The sequence below is a fragment of the Gymnoscopelus microlampas genome, assembly GCF_963454915.1.
Source record: "Gymnoscopelus microlampas genome assembly, chromosome: 10".
Classification (NCBI taxonomy): Eukaryota; Metazoa; Chordata; class Actinopteri; order Myctophiformes; family Myctophidae; genus Gymnoscopelus; species Gymnoscopelus microlampas.
In genome coordinates this window covers 2,013,543-2,033,038 of record NC_139947.1, presented here as the reverse complement: position 1 = coordinate 2,033,038, position 19,496 = coordinate 2,013,543, and the positions used below count along the sequence as shown (strand labels likewise).

The window sequence follows — 19,496 nt, the reverse complement described above, 5'->3', positions numbered from 1 at the left end:
ATTCTTTTTTTTTTCAATCATTCTTCATTTTTTTGTTGGGGGGGGGGTCATCTAACAGCATAACCCAAACTCTGTTAATACTTTGACTGCACGCATCCCCGGGTATGGACTAGTTTAATAAATTACACAGGATCTGCTGTTCTACTGGATCATTTACAGTAGGTCCTCCAACTTTACAAGAGTACAAGTTAAAGACTGAACCCAAGCTAGCTAGAATAAGAATACATTCAACATCAGTCGAGTTATAAGTGTTTATTGTTTAAATAATATAGTACTTTGACATTCAAACTCGTTTAGAGAAAAGAATAACGCTTCTATGAAGTAATACTTTCACCGACAAGTTCATTATAGGGCTGGCCTGAATTTGAAGCCTAAAACATGCCGTTTTAGGCTTCAAATATTTGTTAGTATTAAAACCGGTTGTAGCCGTTATCAGCGAACTTATCACAGTGTATAATGATATCAGTACTACAACAGCATATTGATGACATCAAGGATAAAAAGGACACAATGACAGACAGATACAGAGATTTGTGGATTTCTGGACAGCCACTAGTCTGACACACATCCCACTCAGCACTGCACTCACTTGGGTCCTTGGCGATAAATAAGCAAAGTTTGAAGTTAATCGGTTGGACAGTTCTCAAGATATGTGGGGGACACTCACAGACAGATTTCATGCATTTATAGATGGATATAGATAGATTTATGTTGTGTCACAGAGGTAAGCAAACTAGAGTGTAGCAAAAAATAAAAAGAGTATGCAAATACAATTTATGGCTGCATTCAAAACTCTCATATTTTCAAACTCTTTCTGTATTCCCAATATGACATTGTATTTGGGTGATTACATAAATAGTAACTCTAAACCTGCTAGGAGGCAATAGCACCAATATATCCTGAGTCGACAATAGATGCCAGGGCCCTGCATACTAAACTCTGCATAGACTTTTGGGAGGGCAGGAGCCTGCCATAATGTACAGGGTTAATCATTAACCCATTAAAAAGCCTATCAACTGAATGTACGGTTAGTAGCGAGTTCACACTGTTGAGCGTGACATGCATGAGACAGTGGTTTTAGCCATGTCCTCAGAGCAGACTTCACACCACTCACACCCACCCACACAATAATGAAATACTGAGAATCTGCTGCTGTGTTTTCTTAGAAGTGATTCATACTTGCATCACACTATGAAGACCTTTGAGTTAAACCGACCAGTTCCCTTGTTTCTTGGTATAACCAAAAACCACACAGAGAGACAGACAGACAGACAGACACACACACACACACACACACACACACACACACACACACACACACACACGGAAGCACGTGAGCAGACACACACACACACACACACACACGGCAGCGCAGTATCTGGGGGAAAGATACAGGAGACAACAGCACTTTATTATTTGACAGTTTTAGTTACTAACTTTCCACATTTAACTCTTAATACAAAGCATACAATAAGTGATAAATGATTATGTATTATTATAAAGGCCTAAGGAAAAAAAAATACACTGTTGTTTAGAACAGCAAAAACAATGTGTAAAAACACAATACATTGTGGAGGATATTGATTTCTCTCGAACTCTCGAAAAACAATGATTTAATTACATTTTATTACAATGTGTCCTAACGTGAGCTTTCCTCTGATGTGTGTAATGAGTTGAACACAAGTTACACAACACAACACAAGTGGTGAGGTGTATCAACACTGATATGTACACTGTGTGTTTGAGAAACAGCTTCACATTTCATCAACACTCACACAAACACTCATCCTTCACATTATAGTGTGCAGCCTGCCTACAACACCATTGTAATTTAAATATAAAAGTGTACTTTATTTATCCCCTTGGGTAAATGTGTCCTTTGCATTTAACCCATAACTACTCAGGAGCAGTGAGCAGCCACAGTGCAGCGCTCAGGGACCAACTCCACATGTATTGTCAGTCCCTTGGTCAAGGGGAGGATTTGTCAACAGGGAATGAAACGTGATTATCTGCAGCGTTCATTAAACTGCTTGTGTGAAACCGGTTGGATCAGATACAGGCTGTGTGCTGCGTGTACATGTCAGTGCATGCTGCACATGTACTGATAGGAACTAGAAAAAGACACATCTCTCCTTCAGTGGCCTCTCTGCTCTGGTTTCCAGTAAAATACAGAATAATAGTAGGAATTTAAAATTCCTCACTTCCAAAAGCTCTTAATGGTCAAGGCACCACCATTAAGGAGCTCATTGTGCATTATAAGAACTAGAACACCAGTTCAGTAATCAGTAATCAGTAATCTGGTTACCACAGTGACGGAGAGAGAGAGAGAAAATATTTGTATGCTTATTGACTTACATACTATCACTGCCATATCCTATGTGAGTGTTGTGTGGCTCATAGTGAGTGACTCAGTTCAGCACTGTGAACTGGGCCTACAGTGACCCTTTAGGTCAAACATGGAATAACAAGCAAGAGATGGAGCTATGATTACCTAGCATGGTTAAGTAATATCTTACACTACTCGTTACTGGGTAAAATAATAATATTACAGTATTATATTAAAAGTAACTGGTTACTGCCGAAGGACACTTGCAGGAGTAGGCCTACCTAGCATGTACCTTGGTCAAGGACACTGGCAGGAGTACTTAGCATGCATGTCTTTTGTTGTGGGGGGGAACCAGAGTATCAGGAGGAAACACAAACACTGGGAGAACATGCAAACCCCACTCAGAAAAAACACCCCAGCTGGGGATCTAAAATGAAACCCTCTTGCTGTGAGGCAACATAACCACTACACCACCATGCTGCCAAGATTTTGTATCCAATACAGAATTTGTATCTAATGAAAGTATAAAACGACTTAATTTAACAAAATTTCCATTTTAATATCTGTCCAAGTAACCAAGGCAGTGTTGTGTGTTTGTGTTAACACAGGATTGATGTGTTCATGTCTTTCAGTTGACTGGGTAACAGAATGCGTTCTCAGTCTTCACATTTGTCCAAGGGGAGGATTTGTCAACAGCGAATGAAATGTGATATTTTGCCTTGCAGCGTTCCTTAAACCGATTGTATGAAACCGGTTGGATCAGATACAGACTGTGTGCTGTGTGTACATGTCAGTGCATGCTGCACATGTACTGATAGCTTATAGAAAAAGACACTCCTTCAGTGGCCTCTCTGCTTTGACTTCAAGTAAAATACAGCATAGAAATTCTCCTCCTCACTTACAAAGCTCTTAATGGTTCAAGGCACCATGATTAAATATCTCATTGAGCCTTATAAGCCTGCTATAACACCAGTCAGTATGCAGGTTTGCTCATGGTTCAGAGAATATCTAAGAGTAGAACGGGAGGCTGAGCATTTAAATATCAGCAAGGTTTGCACTAAGGTCTCAAAAGCACTTTCCCATCATGCAAGTACAGGTCATCCTCCTATCGTCCTATAATCTGTCTGTCTGTCTGTCCCCAAAACACAGGAGATTCCGTCACCATGGTTACCACCCCGCGAGCTATGGGATGACTGCTGCCCAACAATACTACCGCACTGCGTATGGCTGTCGGCATGGTTACAGCCCCGCCAGCTATGGGACGATGATCTGCGGGCACACTGCCATATGTGCTCAGGTTACTGCTGCTGGCAATGGCCTGAGCAGGAACTACACTCGATGCGCTCTGTTCACCTCAGTACACCACAACAACACATGGACAGGACGACATCATTATCACAACTACTCCAAAAACACATCCCAATGTTCTGATCCAGGTTGTGGGAGGGACCGGCCTGAAAGGTTTTGGACCCCCGACAGTGACGATATGAGAAATGAATCAAGACTGAGCAACATAGTTTTCTCAGTCAACAGTAAACAAACCAACACATAGTATACTGTAAGTGTAAACACAGGGTATCTGCACACTTCTTTACAAGTTACAGTTTAACACATTAAAACCGGGAAAGCATCTGTGTGTCATTTTAGATTGTAGCGTTGGCTATTCAAAAATAGCAGATCTACAAGCTCGGCACAGTGTGGCACAAAGCGACACGCTGTGCATCTGCATTTATTTATTTTTTAATCTTGAAAGTGTTTTAACACAAATCTTATCTTCTGGGGGCCCCTGGCACAAAATATTTTCAGTTGGGGGGTCCGCAGTCAAATATATTTTGGGGGTCCTTGACATGAAAAAGTTTGAGAACAACTGATTTAGAAGATATTTGTAGAATCGGACCCAGGTCTTACTTAAGGACTTTTAAGACCTTTTTAACCAAATTGGCCAAATTGTCAAATATTACCTAAGAAAGAGGCAAACATTGTGAAAATAGCCGAACATCTATCTGTGGAAGCGAGTCAAACTAAATGTTATGCCTCAACTCCTACAATTCCAAGTGCTTGTCAGGGTGGGGGGGTCCCCAGTTCAAATAAGTTAAAAGTTTGGGAACCCTTGGTCTAGGGGCCATCTGTGAGCGGGGGAGGCAGGGTGTCTGCAGCAGATCAGGTGATGATGTCACAGGTTCAGGTTATACTGTATATACTATTTATTGTGTGTTCTAGCCGTGTCTGTCTGTTGTACTGAGGCTGAGGTTCCAACTATGCATTTACTGTTACTGTTGTGACCAAATATCCCCACTCAAGGTTAACAAGACAGACAGAGGCTTTTGTGCATACAATCATTGGACACTTTATTTAAATAGCAGCAGAAAGTTTATGAAGAATACTGTGTGCGTGTACCAACACGTGCATTGACTGGGGGCAATAATAAGACTTTAATAATAACACAGCACACTGATAAGACTAATATAATCAACACTGCAAAAGGTTAAGATCAACTGCGACTTAATTTGCACACACACACACACTAATGAAATGACACTCTTGTTAAAACACTGCACACTTAAAAAGGGGGGGAAGGGAACAGCACGGTCACCAATGTGAAGGTACACTGATCTGAGGACTCTTCATGTAAACTGAACCTAAAGGTGAGGCACTTGAGCTTAGCAACTACTGAACATAAAACAAAATGGAGAAAAAGAGCAGCTGCTGACCACAATCCTGTGTGTCACCAGTTTCAGCCTATAGGCCCGAGGCACCTGTGCACCCAACGGCAGGAGCATGGGCTGACCAGGGTCTGGTTCTGTCTGGCACTCTCAGACTCTGCAAATACACATGTGGTTTCAGGCTCCCACACGAGTCTGCTGCACAGCACCACCAGAGATTCTCTGTAGTTAGTTTGCAGGCACGGTGCTGGCCACCGGCGAGCGACGCTACACAAGGAACACCACACACGACGGACGAGAACAAACGCGACTCTCTCTGCTCTCACGAGAGCTCCTCTTACCATATATAGGCTGCTGGTGCTGCCTGCTTTAAGCTCCCAGGTCCTACCTCTCACATATGCAAGGGAGTAGACCTACACACCAAGCTCTGATGCACATGGACTGTATGCAGACCATGATCCACCAGCGCTTAGTTTGTCCAGAGGCTTTTTGGAGGCTACAGAGGGTACTGTGTGTGTGTGTGGGGGGGGGGGGGGTGTTACCATGGTGATGGAGAGAGTTGACAGACCCTGGCCCAGTGTGTTTTGATGACTAGGGTTGGGATCCTTTAGGATTTTAACGATTCCACTTCCATAACGATTCCCTCGTAACGGTCCCATTCCTTAACGATTCCCTTTCACAATTCCTATAGGGGGTTCCACATGGACCCTTACAGGTCTGTAACTCTGAGAGGGTACAAATGGAACCAAATGGACCCTTACAGGTCTGGAACTCTGAGAGGGTACAAATGGAACCAAATGGACCCTTACAGGTCTGGAACTCTGAGAGGGTACAAATAGAACCAAATGGACACTTACAGGTCTGTAACTCTGAGAGGGTACAAATGGAACCAAATGGACCCTTACAGGTCTGTAACTCTGAGAGGGTACAAATGGAACCAAATGGACCCTCACGGGTCCATTTGGTTCCATTTGTACCCTCTCAGAGTTATTGTGGTCTTTGAGAACCACTAGTATTGTAATAGTATAACAGACGTGACGTCCACATACCAGCTCTGACAGTGTGATGAAACCGGTTCCGGAAAAAGGTTTAAAAATGTGATGGAACCGATTCCGGTTCCTCAATGTTGGATCCGGTTCCTCCGGTTCCGGATCCCAACCCTAGTGATGACCAACTCTCTCCAGAGTCCAAAGAAAAGACGTCTCTGTACGGTTTTCTACCAATTCACCACACTTCTGTTTGGATAGTTTGGGCTCATGTTTCAGTGTCTCATGACAACGTGACAATGAAAATTCCTTGTGGTTCTAGTTTTTTCTCTGCGCGCGCGAGTGTGTGTGTGTGTGTGTGTGTGTGTGTGTGTGTGTGTGTGTGTGTGTTGCTCACCTGCTGAGTGTGTGTGTTCATGACAGCAGTGTGTGTGTGTGTGTGTGTGTGTGTGTGTGTGTGTGTGTGTGTGTGTGTGTGTGTGTGTGTGTGTGTGTGTGTGTGTGTGTGTGTGTGTGTGTGTGTGTGTGTGGAGAGCTGCTGAGAAGCCTCCTCTCTGTGCAGATGTCAGCAGACGGGTGATGAAATGAAGAGAAGATGGAAGGATGGGACCTGAACACATGGAAGAAACCTGGTTTCATTAAAAGCTCAATCTCAGATTGACCTACTTATTGCCCTAGCCTTGACGACCTTATGCAAAGGTTAAAAAATGTAATTTAGATAGCAGGTTATTATAGACAGATGCCAGGTTCATTTGTTGACCTGGCTGGCATCCTACAGTTTGTATAGTTTCATTGTACAGATTATTTATTTTTTGATATTATACTCTTTAGACTGATGGTTCTTGGTTTTACCTATGGTCCTAGATTACTATTTCTATGCATTTGATGTATTACCTTGTGTTTACCTTGAGACTGTAAATCGCTCTGGAAGAGTGTCTGCTAAATGCCTAAATTATAAATTGTATTGTAGAATAATTATAAGTAGAACACTTGATAACTGAGATCAATTTGTAAACACCTCTGACTGACTGTGGAAAACTGTTTCTTTTTCTCCATGTAACATTAACACCTTGTATCTGCCACCTAGTGGTTACATATCAATGAGTAACCATTTTGTTGCCTGATTTCAAACAACCTTTATCAGTGGTACACTTCAAAATGGCTGCCGTCCAGTGCGTCCTAGAATAACCGTACACACCTTGTCTATACTATCTTGGTTTGGCCAGGGGTACAAACCAGGGGTACCACCAGGGGTACAAAAAATCACAACAAACTCTAAAAAGTTACTGATGTGCTGTTCAATCAGATACCTGCGGGGCCCACAGGTTTTAAAAGGGGACTAAAAACCTTTCTTTTTAACGAGGCATTTGCCTAGATAGAGATGTTGTAGTTTTATCTTTTTAAACTTCTACTGTGTTTTGCTGACTTTGATTTGAAGTTTATTCATTTCACTGTTTTATTATTATTGTTGTTTTCTTCTTCTCTTTTTTGTTTTTAACCTGTAGCACTTCGAGATTTGTTTCAAATATAAAGTGCGTTACAAATAAAATGTATTATTATTATTAGGTTTATGCAAGGTTTGAGACGGTTTAGGGTAGAATGTAAAGATCATTTGGTTGGGGGTCGCATCGGGGTCTGCATCAATCTTTCAGGGTGTATTTCTCAATGACCAGCTCACTATTCATTATTCCTTCTGGGTTGTACTTATTTTAATACTTGTACGGACAGTTATACAATTTGAGAGGTGCACATTCTGTATGTCTGCTGGTGACAGAATGTACTTCATATGACTCTAGCAAATATAATGAATACCAACAGCCTGTCTAGTCTACTTTTCCAACGCACAACAGTGTTCTGCTGTCACCTACGAGAGTCACGTGACCATTTCCTAAAGAAGAATGTATGTAACAGGACTTCTGGGATATTAAAAGCACTGTCATGTGTCACTGTCATGTTTTTTATGTAAATTACCTTGACTGATTTTTGTATTTATTATTTTAGGGCTGGTTGTTTAATGTGCATGAAAACAGGTCGGACGGGTTCTGATTCTTATGTCAACATTACATAGATCTGTACCTGTGATCTCCAGACTGCACACATCCTGGTAGGTAGAACGCACCTGGGTTTTCACATTTACACTACGAGCCTAGAGAGAGAGAGATTCAGACTCACTGTAACAGGTACAACGTATTCCAATTTACAATTTAGTCATTTAGCAGACGCTCTTAATCCAGAGTGATTTACAGTAAGCAAGGAAAACACGAGGTAATGCATCAAAATGCATAGAAATAGTAATCTGGGATCCTATTGTAGGTAAACCAAGAACCTATCATCACTCTATAATACAAAAAAGCTCTATAATCTGTACATTGAAACTATACACACTATAGTTATGTCTACATAATGCTAATGCTACATAATCTAAATGACATTTTAGCCTTTGCATAAGCTCTATTCCTGTGAAAGTGTGATGCTGAATTCACACCAGCATAGTGTACTCTGTACTTCTCCTCCCTGCCTGTGAGCTCTCCTGCCGGGTACGGCTGCTGGCTTTGAGATGCTCGGAGCAGCAGAACTCTCACTGCAAGCCAACAATAGGTTGCATCACGACCCCGTTGTTGGCTTGTAGATCAGTTCTCCATTCAACACAGAGGACTTTCCTGTGCAGGTGCTGTAACTCTTAATATGTTCATGTGTGCATGAAGCTTTGGAGTTCCTCATGCAAAACAAGTGTATTGTATTGTTTTTTTTGCATTAGTGCAGTACATGTGTGTACTGAAGCAAAACTCCCTGTACCAAAATGGTTCAGTATGAATATGTGAACCGTTACTAGAGCTGTCACGATTACACATTTAAGTTGACGAATAATTGTCACTCAAATAATTGCGATTAACGATTTAATTGTGTGTTCGGCATTGAACATTGGAACATATGAAGCCTTTTAGGCTTCGTAATAAAAAAAATGCACAGGGCAGATTATGACAAATAACTGAAATATACAAAGAAATGATTGACATATTTAATCATTTTATACATGTAAAAATACCAGAAATAGCTGCTTTTTTAATATTTGAAAATGTGTGAAAATGTTTCAACATGGAAACGATTATGACAATTATGCAAATGTAATTGTGATTATCTCAAATAATTGCAATTAGATGATTATGTAATAATTGTGACAGGCCTAACCGTTACACCTCCTAGTTGAATGTATTACATGTAGTGTTGCTGTAGTATGCTCTATGTAGCTGATTCACCTCATGAGAGCTATAGCATGCTCAGCACCTACAAGGCCCTCAACAACCAAGCTCCCCGCTACCTCTCTGACCTCCTTCACCGCCACGCCCCCCTACCACTCCCTCAGGTCTGGTGATGCCAACCTCCTGGTGGTCCCCAAGACAAAGCACTGAACCTGGGGGGCCTTCTCAGTAGCAGCCCCTCTCAGCTCACATCAAAGCTGCCCCCCCCCCACCCGCTCGTTTGAAAGCACCCTCAAAACCCATGGGTTCCATAAGTTGTACAGATGTGTGTAGTGACAGATGTCCTCACACCTCTCCTCATCCATGTTTCTGTTCCAGTGGATGCACTGTGAGGTCAAACATGTGAGAGGCATGCAGATGTCTGCAGGACTGGAGCTGGTGACAACATGTACGTCATGTGACTCTATAGTCTAGTGTACCCTCATGCACAAAGTATCATTTGTCCTTCATCCGAAATCTAAATCTACTTTTACAAAACACAACAATGTTATGCTGTCACCTACCAGGGTCACATGAACGCTTAGTTTGATCATCCACACATGTGTGCCGAAAACGTTCCAAATGTTTAATTCACAGAAAGACGGTTCGTTTGGTTGTTTTATGTGCATGAAAACGGGTTGGGAGGGTTCAGTTCTGATACTCTCATGTTGAGTTAGGCGGTCTGACCCGTGCATCACTAATGTATGTAATGTTGAATTAGAAAGAGCAGAGAGGGTAGATCTGTACCTGTGATCTCCAGACTGCACACATTCTGGTAGGTAGAACGTACCTGGGTCACATTTACACTATGAGCCTACAGGAGAAGAGAGAGAGAGAGATTCAGACTCATTATCAGATACTATCAGAACTTATTTTATGTGAGCATCTCCACAAAGTTTTAAACTAGTTTTTATGTTTTCGTAAATTAATTTCCTACTTTGTCGTTCTACAGTGTTACACAAAAGTAGTAAAAATAGCCGATCTACAAGCTAAAACACATTGTGATCTGCTATTTGTGCTAATTTTGAATTCTGAAAGTAACAGTCATGGACATATGAGTTTTCCACCCGACAGCAACGATAATTATGTGAAATGAATAAAGACAGAGTAACTGCATGACCTATTTCTAAACTAAGATGTACAGATCATTTACAAACAAGCTGCCAGAGATGAGCATGGAGTGTCTGTACTTCTCCTCCCTGCCTGTGAGCTCTCCTGTCGGGCACAGCTGCTGGCTTTGAGCCTCTCTGCACAGTGGAGCTCTCACTGCAAGACAACAATGTGTTGCATGGAGACACGTTGAGGGCTTCTCCATTCAACACAGAAGACTTTCCTCTTTGTGCTTCCTTAATAAATAGACTTAATAGACTCCACTACATACTACTTGCCACTTGCATGATGATGCTGGTGTTAGAGAGCCACCTTGTGGTCAATTTGAGCAACAACATTTCTTCTTTGTATAGTCAATCAAACCATGTGTTTAGTTTTCTGTTTATTTGCTTCATAGGAAACCAAAGCTACTGTATAGTAACACCTGATGTTTGTGAATTGAGTGGTAGTGGTGGTGGACTAAAAGGACTGTGACCCTTTGGACTTGTGGTCCTGATAGATCACCTGTGGTGGAATGTTTTTAGTGGACCTGGTACATTAGTTTTAGTTAGGGTTAGAGTAGCATCAGTGAGACTTCATTTCAACAATGGTGGAAACCATGGAAAGATTAAGGCTCACTGAAAGCTCTACCCTTGATGTACTTTTGGAATATCACACATCACATTAAGAACAACATCTACATTTGAAGAGTAAACCTAACTTTCATTTCAAATCTCAAAGTTTCCCATTGAGATGTATTGTAATATGTTGTTGCCAAGAGAGCAACAACACAATAGTAAATCACAACACAACATGCAGTATTACACATTAATTAATTAAGAGTATCGTCAAGAATCTGCAACCATTTCAACCTCAAGAAACCTCAAGCCCTTTGAGTTGAGTGCGTCTTTCCGTGGAAGTGTGTTGCTTTTTATTAGGAACCCAGGTACATCTTAGCAGAAGAGAGGAACGATGGAGCAACACGGACAATTTAGGCCTTTTTATTTGGTGCGGTGCAAGTAAACAAAAATAGACTGACGTTTCGGTCTTGCGACCTTCCTCAGAGTCATGAACAGGTACATCTTACTTGACCTCCAGAGTGTCACCTCGCCGCCTGCTCCTCCCTGTAGTCTTCATGCATACGGACCTCCTCATCCATCTGGGCCTGCAGGTCCTGTGGACAGAGAGGGGAGTGTGTCGGTTGACCATGTTCACATGTCATCGTCATTCATGTTCAAGTCTGTAACTCTGAGAGTGTACAAATGGAACCAAATGGACCCTTACGGGTCTGTAACTCTGAGAGTGTATACATGTTACCCCACAAATCATTAGGCATTACATTTATTTATTCAGCTACTTTCAATAGGGAGTGTATTGTCTCAGTAAACTATAGGATCATAGAATGTAGAGAGACAGTTTTGTGTCTCAGTAAACTATAGGATCATAGAATGTAGAGAGACAGTGTAGTGTCTCCGTAAACTATAGGATCATAGAATGTAGAAAGACAGTTTTGTGTCTCAGTAAACTATAGGATCATAGAATGTAGAGACAGTGTAGTGTCTCAGTAAACTATAGTATCATAGAATGTAGAGAGACAGTTTTGTGTCTCAGTAAACTATAGGATCATAGAATGTAGAGACAGTGTAGTGTCTCAGTAAACTATAGTATCATAGAATGTAGAGAGACAGTTTTGTGTCTCAGTAAACTATAGGATCATAGAATGTAGAGACAGTGTAGTGTCTCAGTAAACTATAGTATCATAGAATGTAGAGAGACAGTTTTGTGTCTCAGTAAACTATAGGATCATAGAATGTAGAGACAGTGTAGTGTCTCAGTAAACTATAGTATCATAGAATGTAGAGAGACAGTTTTGTGTCTCAGTAAACTATAGGATCATAGAATGTAGAGAGACAGTTTTGTGTCTCAGTAAACTATAGGATCATAGAATGTAGAGAGACAGTGTAGTGTCTCAGTAAATCTTCTTTGCGTGTGCCAGTCAACCGGAAAAGGGGAACAAACTTCCAAAGCCTTTTCAGTTCCTGTGAAAAGGTGTTGTAAAGTGGTCTGCCAGTGAGACCACTTGAGCGTATTATAGTCCAGATTCAGAGTACCGTATTTTCCGCACTATAAGGCGCACCGTCAGTGCGCCTTATAATGCGGTGCGCCCTATTTATGAAAATAATACATTTATTGAAGGTGCGCCTTATACTCAGATCATGCGCCTTATAGTGCGGAAAATACGGTATTCAGTCTGTGTGTCCGATACCTGAAATGTAAATCAATGTAATCATGTGAAACTATTAATGAAATAAATAAAACTGAGACTGAAACTAGTCTTTAGTTCACTGCAGCTGTCTTAAAATGTTTATCGCGTTGTATAATACTGTATGCTCCCAATAAGATCTTGGACAAAAGCTGTGGCAGAATGATCAGTATGATCTAACTGTGTTAAAGGGCGGACAGGGTTGAGGGTCTGATTATCACCAGCCCCCACCAACAGTGTCAGATTAGTACATTACGATGTCAATAAGATATTCCAGATCCTGCGTCATTGTGGGATCTTTGTCCAATATTTGTGACACAGCAGAAACGCTGTATAACGCTGTTGTCGGTTGCAAAAAGGCACTAAATCAGCTGCCAGGGATGTCAAATGATATTTCAAACGGTCTATAATTTATTGTCGCAAGAACCATGGTTTAGGGCAGGGAGGGATACTCAAATAGCTGAACCGGTTTGCCACATTACAAAAATGGCAAGGGGCCAGGGGCCAGTTGATAAACATTAATGATACTTGATAACTACTGTCTTTCATTGGCGTCTTATATGGTCGATCTTAAAGGAGTAGTTCAACCAAAAACATATTTATTTTCTATCAATTACACACCCCATGAAGCCTTGATTTTTTTGTTTTTGTCACATTCCTAAACCAATCATTTGATAACCGGCGGAAAGATAATGTTTCCAGCAGGAGACTCCAGAGAGAACGCCGGTACTTTTACTTTAAGTATTTCTACATTGTGGTATTGAGTAAATTGAGTGTATTGAAATACACAATGTAAAATCACATGGTTTGGCTGATCATGACGGAGCAGACTCATCACTATAATTACCTACAGATAAATCCTAGGGAAGCTGTGTGTGAAATCGGGTGAAATTGATTCGGGTGTCGGCACAGACTACACATTTGCATGTGTAATGTGCTTTGTATCATACACCACTGTGTATGCAAATGTGTCTGCAATGCATGTCTACTAATGTATGTGTGCCTCTGTGCATGAATGTGTACACATGTACAGTTTGTGCGTGTGCGTGCGTGTGTGTGTTCATGCTTAGGCTATGTGCCTGTGAAGACCTATGTTTGTGCCTCTGTGCATGAATGTGTATACGTGTAGTGCGTGTGTGCGTGCGCATGTGTGTGCGTGTGTGTGCGTGTGTGTGCGTGTGTGTGCGTACGCGACGCAGTGTGAGCCTGTAGAAAAGCTATTTTTGCTATTTTCAGAGATTTTTGAAAATCTTTGAACATTTTATTTTCAAAATACTGACAATTATTATGCCAGCAAAATAGGGATGCTGGCAGTCTTATGATTTGTATTTGAACAAAAATCGTTTAAAAAAAAATAACATATATATATATATATATATATATATATATATATATATATATATATATATATAATTCTCCAAATGGGGCCATTTGGAGGGGGATAATTACATATGTATATATATTTCATATATTCGTTGAAAACCCCTGGAATAGAGCAGAACGAAGATGTAGAAATGTGCTCTATTGTCTGTGTTTCTAAGAACTCGCAACCGGTATATCGCCTGGAAAAGTAAAACCCACTTATCGTGCTCCTGGAAGACCAGAATAAGGTTTGAGAAGCTATTTCTACACAATGGGCCCCCTGGGGCCAATACACACAGATCCCATCAGCACTGCACCGTGCAGGAGCCTACAGAATCTCTCCTATTCTAGCAATCTGATCTGTTTGGGCCTAATCGACTGTCTGCACATGTTGTGTTCCAGGAGGTGAAATGTCCATGTTCACAGTGTAGAATCAAAGTGGATTTGTTAACCCCAATGCACCCCAGCGTCCCTATATTCTGGGGTGAACATTGGGTGGGAATAAGACATGCTAGAATTGCAATGTTTCCTACTGTCCGTCTCTCCTACGCTGTCTCACTCTCAGCTTTCCTACTGTCTGTCTCTCCTACGCTGTCACACTCTCAGCTATACTAATGTCTGTATTTTCAAGCTGTCTCCCTCTCAGATTTCCCACCTTCTGCCTCTCCTACGCTGTCTCGCCTACAGTATGTTGTCTCCCTGATCAGCTTTCCCACTGTCTGTCTCCACCCTATAGCTTTCCTACTGTCTGTCTCTCCTACACCGTCGCCCTCTCTCATATGCCATCTCACTCTCAGATTTCCTACTGTCTGTCTCTCCTACACTGTCTCCATCCCCAGCTTTCCTATTGTCTGGCTCTCTCAATCCCCTCCACACTGTCTGATCTCATAGAATACAAAGATATTGATATTATAAAATCATTTGTGTAAGAGAAAAAAAAAGAAGAGAATCTTCGAGATTTTTAAAACATCGTGAAAAATGGTATCGTGAACCTAGTATCGTATCGTGAGTTGAGTGAATCGTTACATGTCTAATTTCTACTGGATGTTTTCTGCAAGGCTTTGTTTTCAAACATCCTGTTTGCTGCTGTCCAGCAGCTAGCGGTGGAGTTGAGCTGGTTCCTGGTAGCAAACACGTTTAGGACACACACAGGGAGGAAGCTAATTCTATTTGGTGCCCATTTGAGCCTGGGCGAGCCCGGACGCAATCACATTTGGGGTTCATTTTCTAGATGTCAAGCTCTGGAGCCACAGTATCAAATGGAGCCGAGCGACTGGGAACAACATGGAGATACGCTTTCACTGATAAGATGACAGACGGAGACACAGAGCGGAGGGGGGGGGGGGTGTCAATGTTTGTCATTTTGGTCGCTTGGCATCTAATGTGGGTCATACTTCACACTGAGCTGCTAAACTAGGGTGACCATATTTTCTTTTTTGTTTGTTTACTAAATTGAATACATTTGTATTTGTATCGGGACCCTTAATCACTTAAAATCCAATTTTCAAAAATATACAAAATCAAAGGTTGCGAAAATAGCCATATCTAAAAGCTCTGCTTGTAGATCTGATATGTTCGATACATTTGAAAATTTCTTTGAGCATTTTTTTAAAAAGTTAAACTATTTGGGATTGTGGTAAAAAAACGGAAAAGAATTAACCCATTAAAAACGGGAAAGCATCTGTGTCATTTTAGGTCCGTGGCCAAATACATATCAATCTGGGGGTCCTTGACTTGAAATAGTTTGAGAACCCCTGCCGTATACTAACTCCTAGCAGTGCTATGGCTTGGCTGGGGGGCGGGGGGGGTATGGACACCAGATTAACATACAGCAGAACACACCAAATAATGGAACAAGCAGCTATTACCTTCCAGTGTTGATTTTGACAGCAAACTTTGATTTAGTTTTAGTCATAGTCTTTATAGCTTTACGGGTGTAAAGAAGTGGGTGACATTTGTGTTTTTTGCGCAAGCTCCATCGTTTTTGTTGTTTTCAGAAAGAAACAAGAAGAGGGGACAAGGGGACAAATCTAACGGTAAAGAATCTAGATGTAGATTGGTTAGTTAAAACGGGCAAACAAAGGTAAACACAATAACTACAATGCATGTCTGTCCACACAGCACGAATTGTGTATGACATCAAACACACACACACACACACACACACACACACACACACACACACACACACACACACACACACACACACACACACACACACACACACACACACACACACACACACACACACACACACACACACACACACACACACACACAATGAGTACCACGGAGAGCGATCACGTCATTTAGGACAGTGGTTCTCAAACTTTTTCATGTCAAGGACCCCCACATTGACACTGATTAGCCCGCGGATCCCCATTTGAAAAAGATAAGCCAAGGACCCCCATAAAAGATGATTTTTACGGCTCTAGCAGTGATTCTCAACCATTTTAATTTCAAGGACCCCCAGGTTGACATGCATTAGGGCTACAGACCCCCATTTAATGGCATTTATATCTCTGGGACCCCAATTCATATTGTAAAATCAATGTTAATGTAACTCTGAGAGTGTACAAATGAAACCAAATGGACCCGTTAGGGTCCATTTGGTTTCATTTATACACTCTCAGAGTTACAGACCCATAAGGGTCCATTTGGTTCACTATCCATCATTTAGCTGCGGACCCCCTGGAACCCCCTCAAGTACCCCTGGGGGTCCCCGGACCCCACTTTGAGAACCAATGATTTAGGAAGCCACTTTATCTATTTACCATCCACTACCATTAAAAAAACGACCGTTTCAATTGCCTCGTATTGATATGTAAAGCTTCACTATGTAACTTTCCTCTTCTACCGTGGATTTGCACTGGGGTTTGCTGTGCAAAGTGCTGACATCTTTACCATTGAGCTAATTAGAGCCTGTCTGCTTGCTCAGGGGATAAATTGAACATGACCTTCAGGTCAGAATGTGTGTCAAACCAGAAACAGGATGGTGTCAAAGGTCCTGTCTCACAAGCGCTCCGCTACCTCTCCCTAGACTAATGACCTTCTATAGGCGTACTGTTTCTAATGACCTTCTATAGGCGTACTGTTTCTAATGGACATGCTTTTGTCTGCTGCTTAGAACACCTGAGATTGTTTGTCAAATCTTTCAAAAATAGCAAAGAAATACCTGATCTACAAGCCCCCAGTGTGTCACAGACAGTGCCACGTGTTGTGAGCTTGTAGAGCAATTCTTTTTATGTGTCACACGACGACATATATATATATAGGGGCTTAAGTGTGAACATGCACTTCCAACCTCTGCATATAAAGATGGCACACAAGAGAGGAGAGAGAGGTTCTTTGTATGCATGTCTTTGTTTGTGTTTTCTCTCTCTCTCTCTCTCTCTCTCTCTCTCTCTCTCTCTCTCTCTCTCTCTCTCTCTCTCTCTCTCTCTCTCTCTCTCTCTCTCTCTCTCTCTCTCTCTCTCTCTCTCTCTCTCTCAGACTGTCTCTCTTGCCCATCTATCTCAATCGCAGCTGCAGGTTAGGACAGGTAGGTACGCTCATTAGATTAACCACATTGGTGTGTGTGTGTGTGTGTGTGTGTGTGCGCGTGCGTGCGTGTGCGTGTGCGTGTGCGTGTGTGTGTGTGTGTGTGTGTGTGTGTGTGTGTGTGTGTGTGTGTGTGTGTGTGTGTGTGTGTGTGTGTGTGTGTGTGTGTGAAGACGGATGTGAGCACATGAATAGAAAGAATTATATCAATGGGGCTGCTGGGGATCACACACACACACGCACGCACGCACGCACGTGTGCACACACACACACACACACACACACACACACACACACACACACACACACACACACACACACACACACACACACACACACACACACACACACACACACACACACACACACACACACACACACACACGGTGTTCGCTGTGTGTGTGTGTGTGTGTGTGTTGAGGGATGGGGGGGGCCCCATGAAAATAATCATTATTTCTTTCCAGACTGTGAAATATGACTGAACCGTATCAGCAGTGATTGTGCGTGTTGGGGGAAGTGATAACACGTGAGGAAGAGAGAGGAAAAGGAAAAAGAAGAAGGAGGAGAGCGAGCGAGAGAGCATCACATACACCGTGGAGAGAGAGAAGTGTGATGTGACCAGTGAGGCAGAGCAGAGATAACCCACAGAGAAGTCATTTACGCTCTAAATGAAGTGTCGTTCACACAGAGAGCGTGTCTCACTTCCTGCCCCCCCCCCCAATAACGAACGCAAGCAGGTTACAAGCAGGTTACGAACGCAGCCGATCTACAAGCTCACAACGCGTCGCGATGCGACGCGTTGTGAGCTTTAAATCGCAGCAGTTTTTTTTGTATGTTGTATGTTGCTATATCAGTGGTTCTCAAACTTTTTCATGTCAAGGACCCCCGTTGTGTGAGTTTGTAGATCAGCTATTTTCGCAATTGTTGCCAGTCTTAAACAGTATAAAAATGTACATTTTAAGACTGTGAGATCAAAACAGAGTTAAAAGATGCCAGCCTGTTGACAAGATGAACCTACAGTAGGAAGGTACACACACACACACAGTTTTAGGCTGGCAGATAAATCTCTATTATGTGTAGTGCACTCATGACTAATAGACGCTAAATGAGAAAAAGACAGAGAGAAGGAGAGATGGAGAGGAGCAATCGACAGACGGGGATGAGAGAAGGATGGGGAGGGAGGAGAGAGAGAGACACACACACACACACACACACACACACACACACACACACACACACACACACACACACACACACACACACACACACACACACACACACACACACACACACACACACACACACACACACACACACTTTAGCTTGTCCTCATTCAAAACAATGAGATGACAAGAGACTGCCTCAACATCTGTTGAAAAGGGTTGAAATGCTCACAATGCAATCAAAGGAAGAAAAGACAACCAATTAACACTAAAGAACAGTTAATATGGGCTTTACTGTAGTTACAAACATAATATATGATCTGTGGTTAGAAGCAGAATGGTGTTCACAGCTTTAAATCCCTGAAAATCTCTGATACAAATGACTCAAATCTCCTTCTGTCTGAAACATGAATGAAACACTGTGTCAGCTATAAGATGATCCCACATTCTGTCTGAAACATGAATGAAACACTGTGTCATCTATAAGATGATCCCACATTCTCAGCCCAGCAACTTCACCCTCCATAGTGTGTTAATCCATCTCTCTGTGACCACACACATCTGCTGCTTTATTCATCTTCCATTTTCTGTCTTTCTCTCTTTCTTTCTTTCCGTCTTTCTTGTAATGAAGTTGGAGCTGTGCTCTGGCAAACACCTTAGCTGTACTGCTGTAATTAAAGCCTCACTATGTAACTTATTTTTAATGACAGGATCTGACAGGATTAAATGTATCCCCTGCAAGTACAGTAGGTAAACTCAATTAACTCAATGGTAAAAATGTCAGCACTTTCGCAGGAAACCAGGTTAAAATCTGGGCTAGAAGAGGAAAGTTACATGGTGCAGCTTTAACTCAATGGTAAAAATG

The 19,496-nt window shown here is 41.9% G+C and overlaps 1 protein-coding gene across 7 annotated transcripts in view; it reads right to left on the bottom strand.

Annotated features, from left to right (window-relative positions):
• The window catches only part of LOC311053443 (uncharacterized protein), a 105,434-nt gene that overhangs the window by 14,331 nt on the left and 71,607 nt on the right, over nt 1-19,496 (bottom strand). For 4 of the 7 annotated variants that reach the window (XM_084068972.1, XM_084068971.1, XM_084068970.1 and 1 more), the window contains 4 exons: nt 11,396-11,477; nt 9,962-10,028; nt 8,052-8,121; nt 6,373-6,585 (listed from right to left, as the gene is read on the bottom strand). In XM_084068972.1, coding sequence (XP_083925098.1) covers nt 6,373-6,393 — 21 coding nt within the window. In that variant the 5' untranslated portion in view covers nt 6,394-6,585; nt 8,052-8,121; nt 9,962-10,028; nt 11,396-11,477. Of the gene's footprint in view, nt 1-6,372; nt 6,586-8,051; nt 8,122-9,961; nt 10,029-11,395; nt 11,570-19,496 lie in introns of those variants that run through there. The other 3 variants (XM_084068973.1, XM_084068976.1, XM_084068975.1) reach the window with 3 other exon arrangements.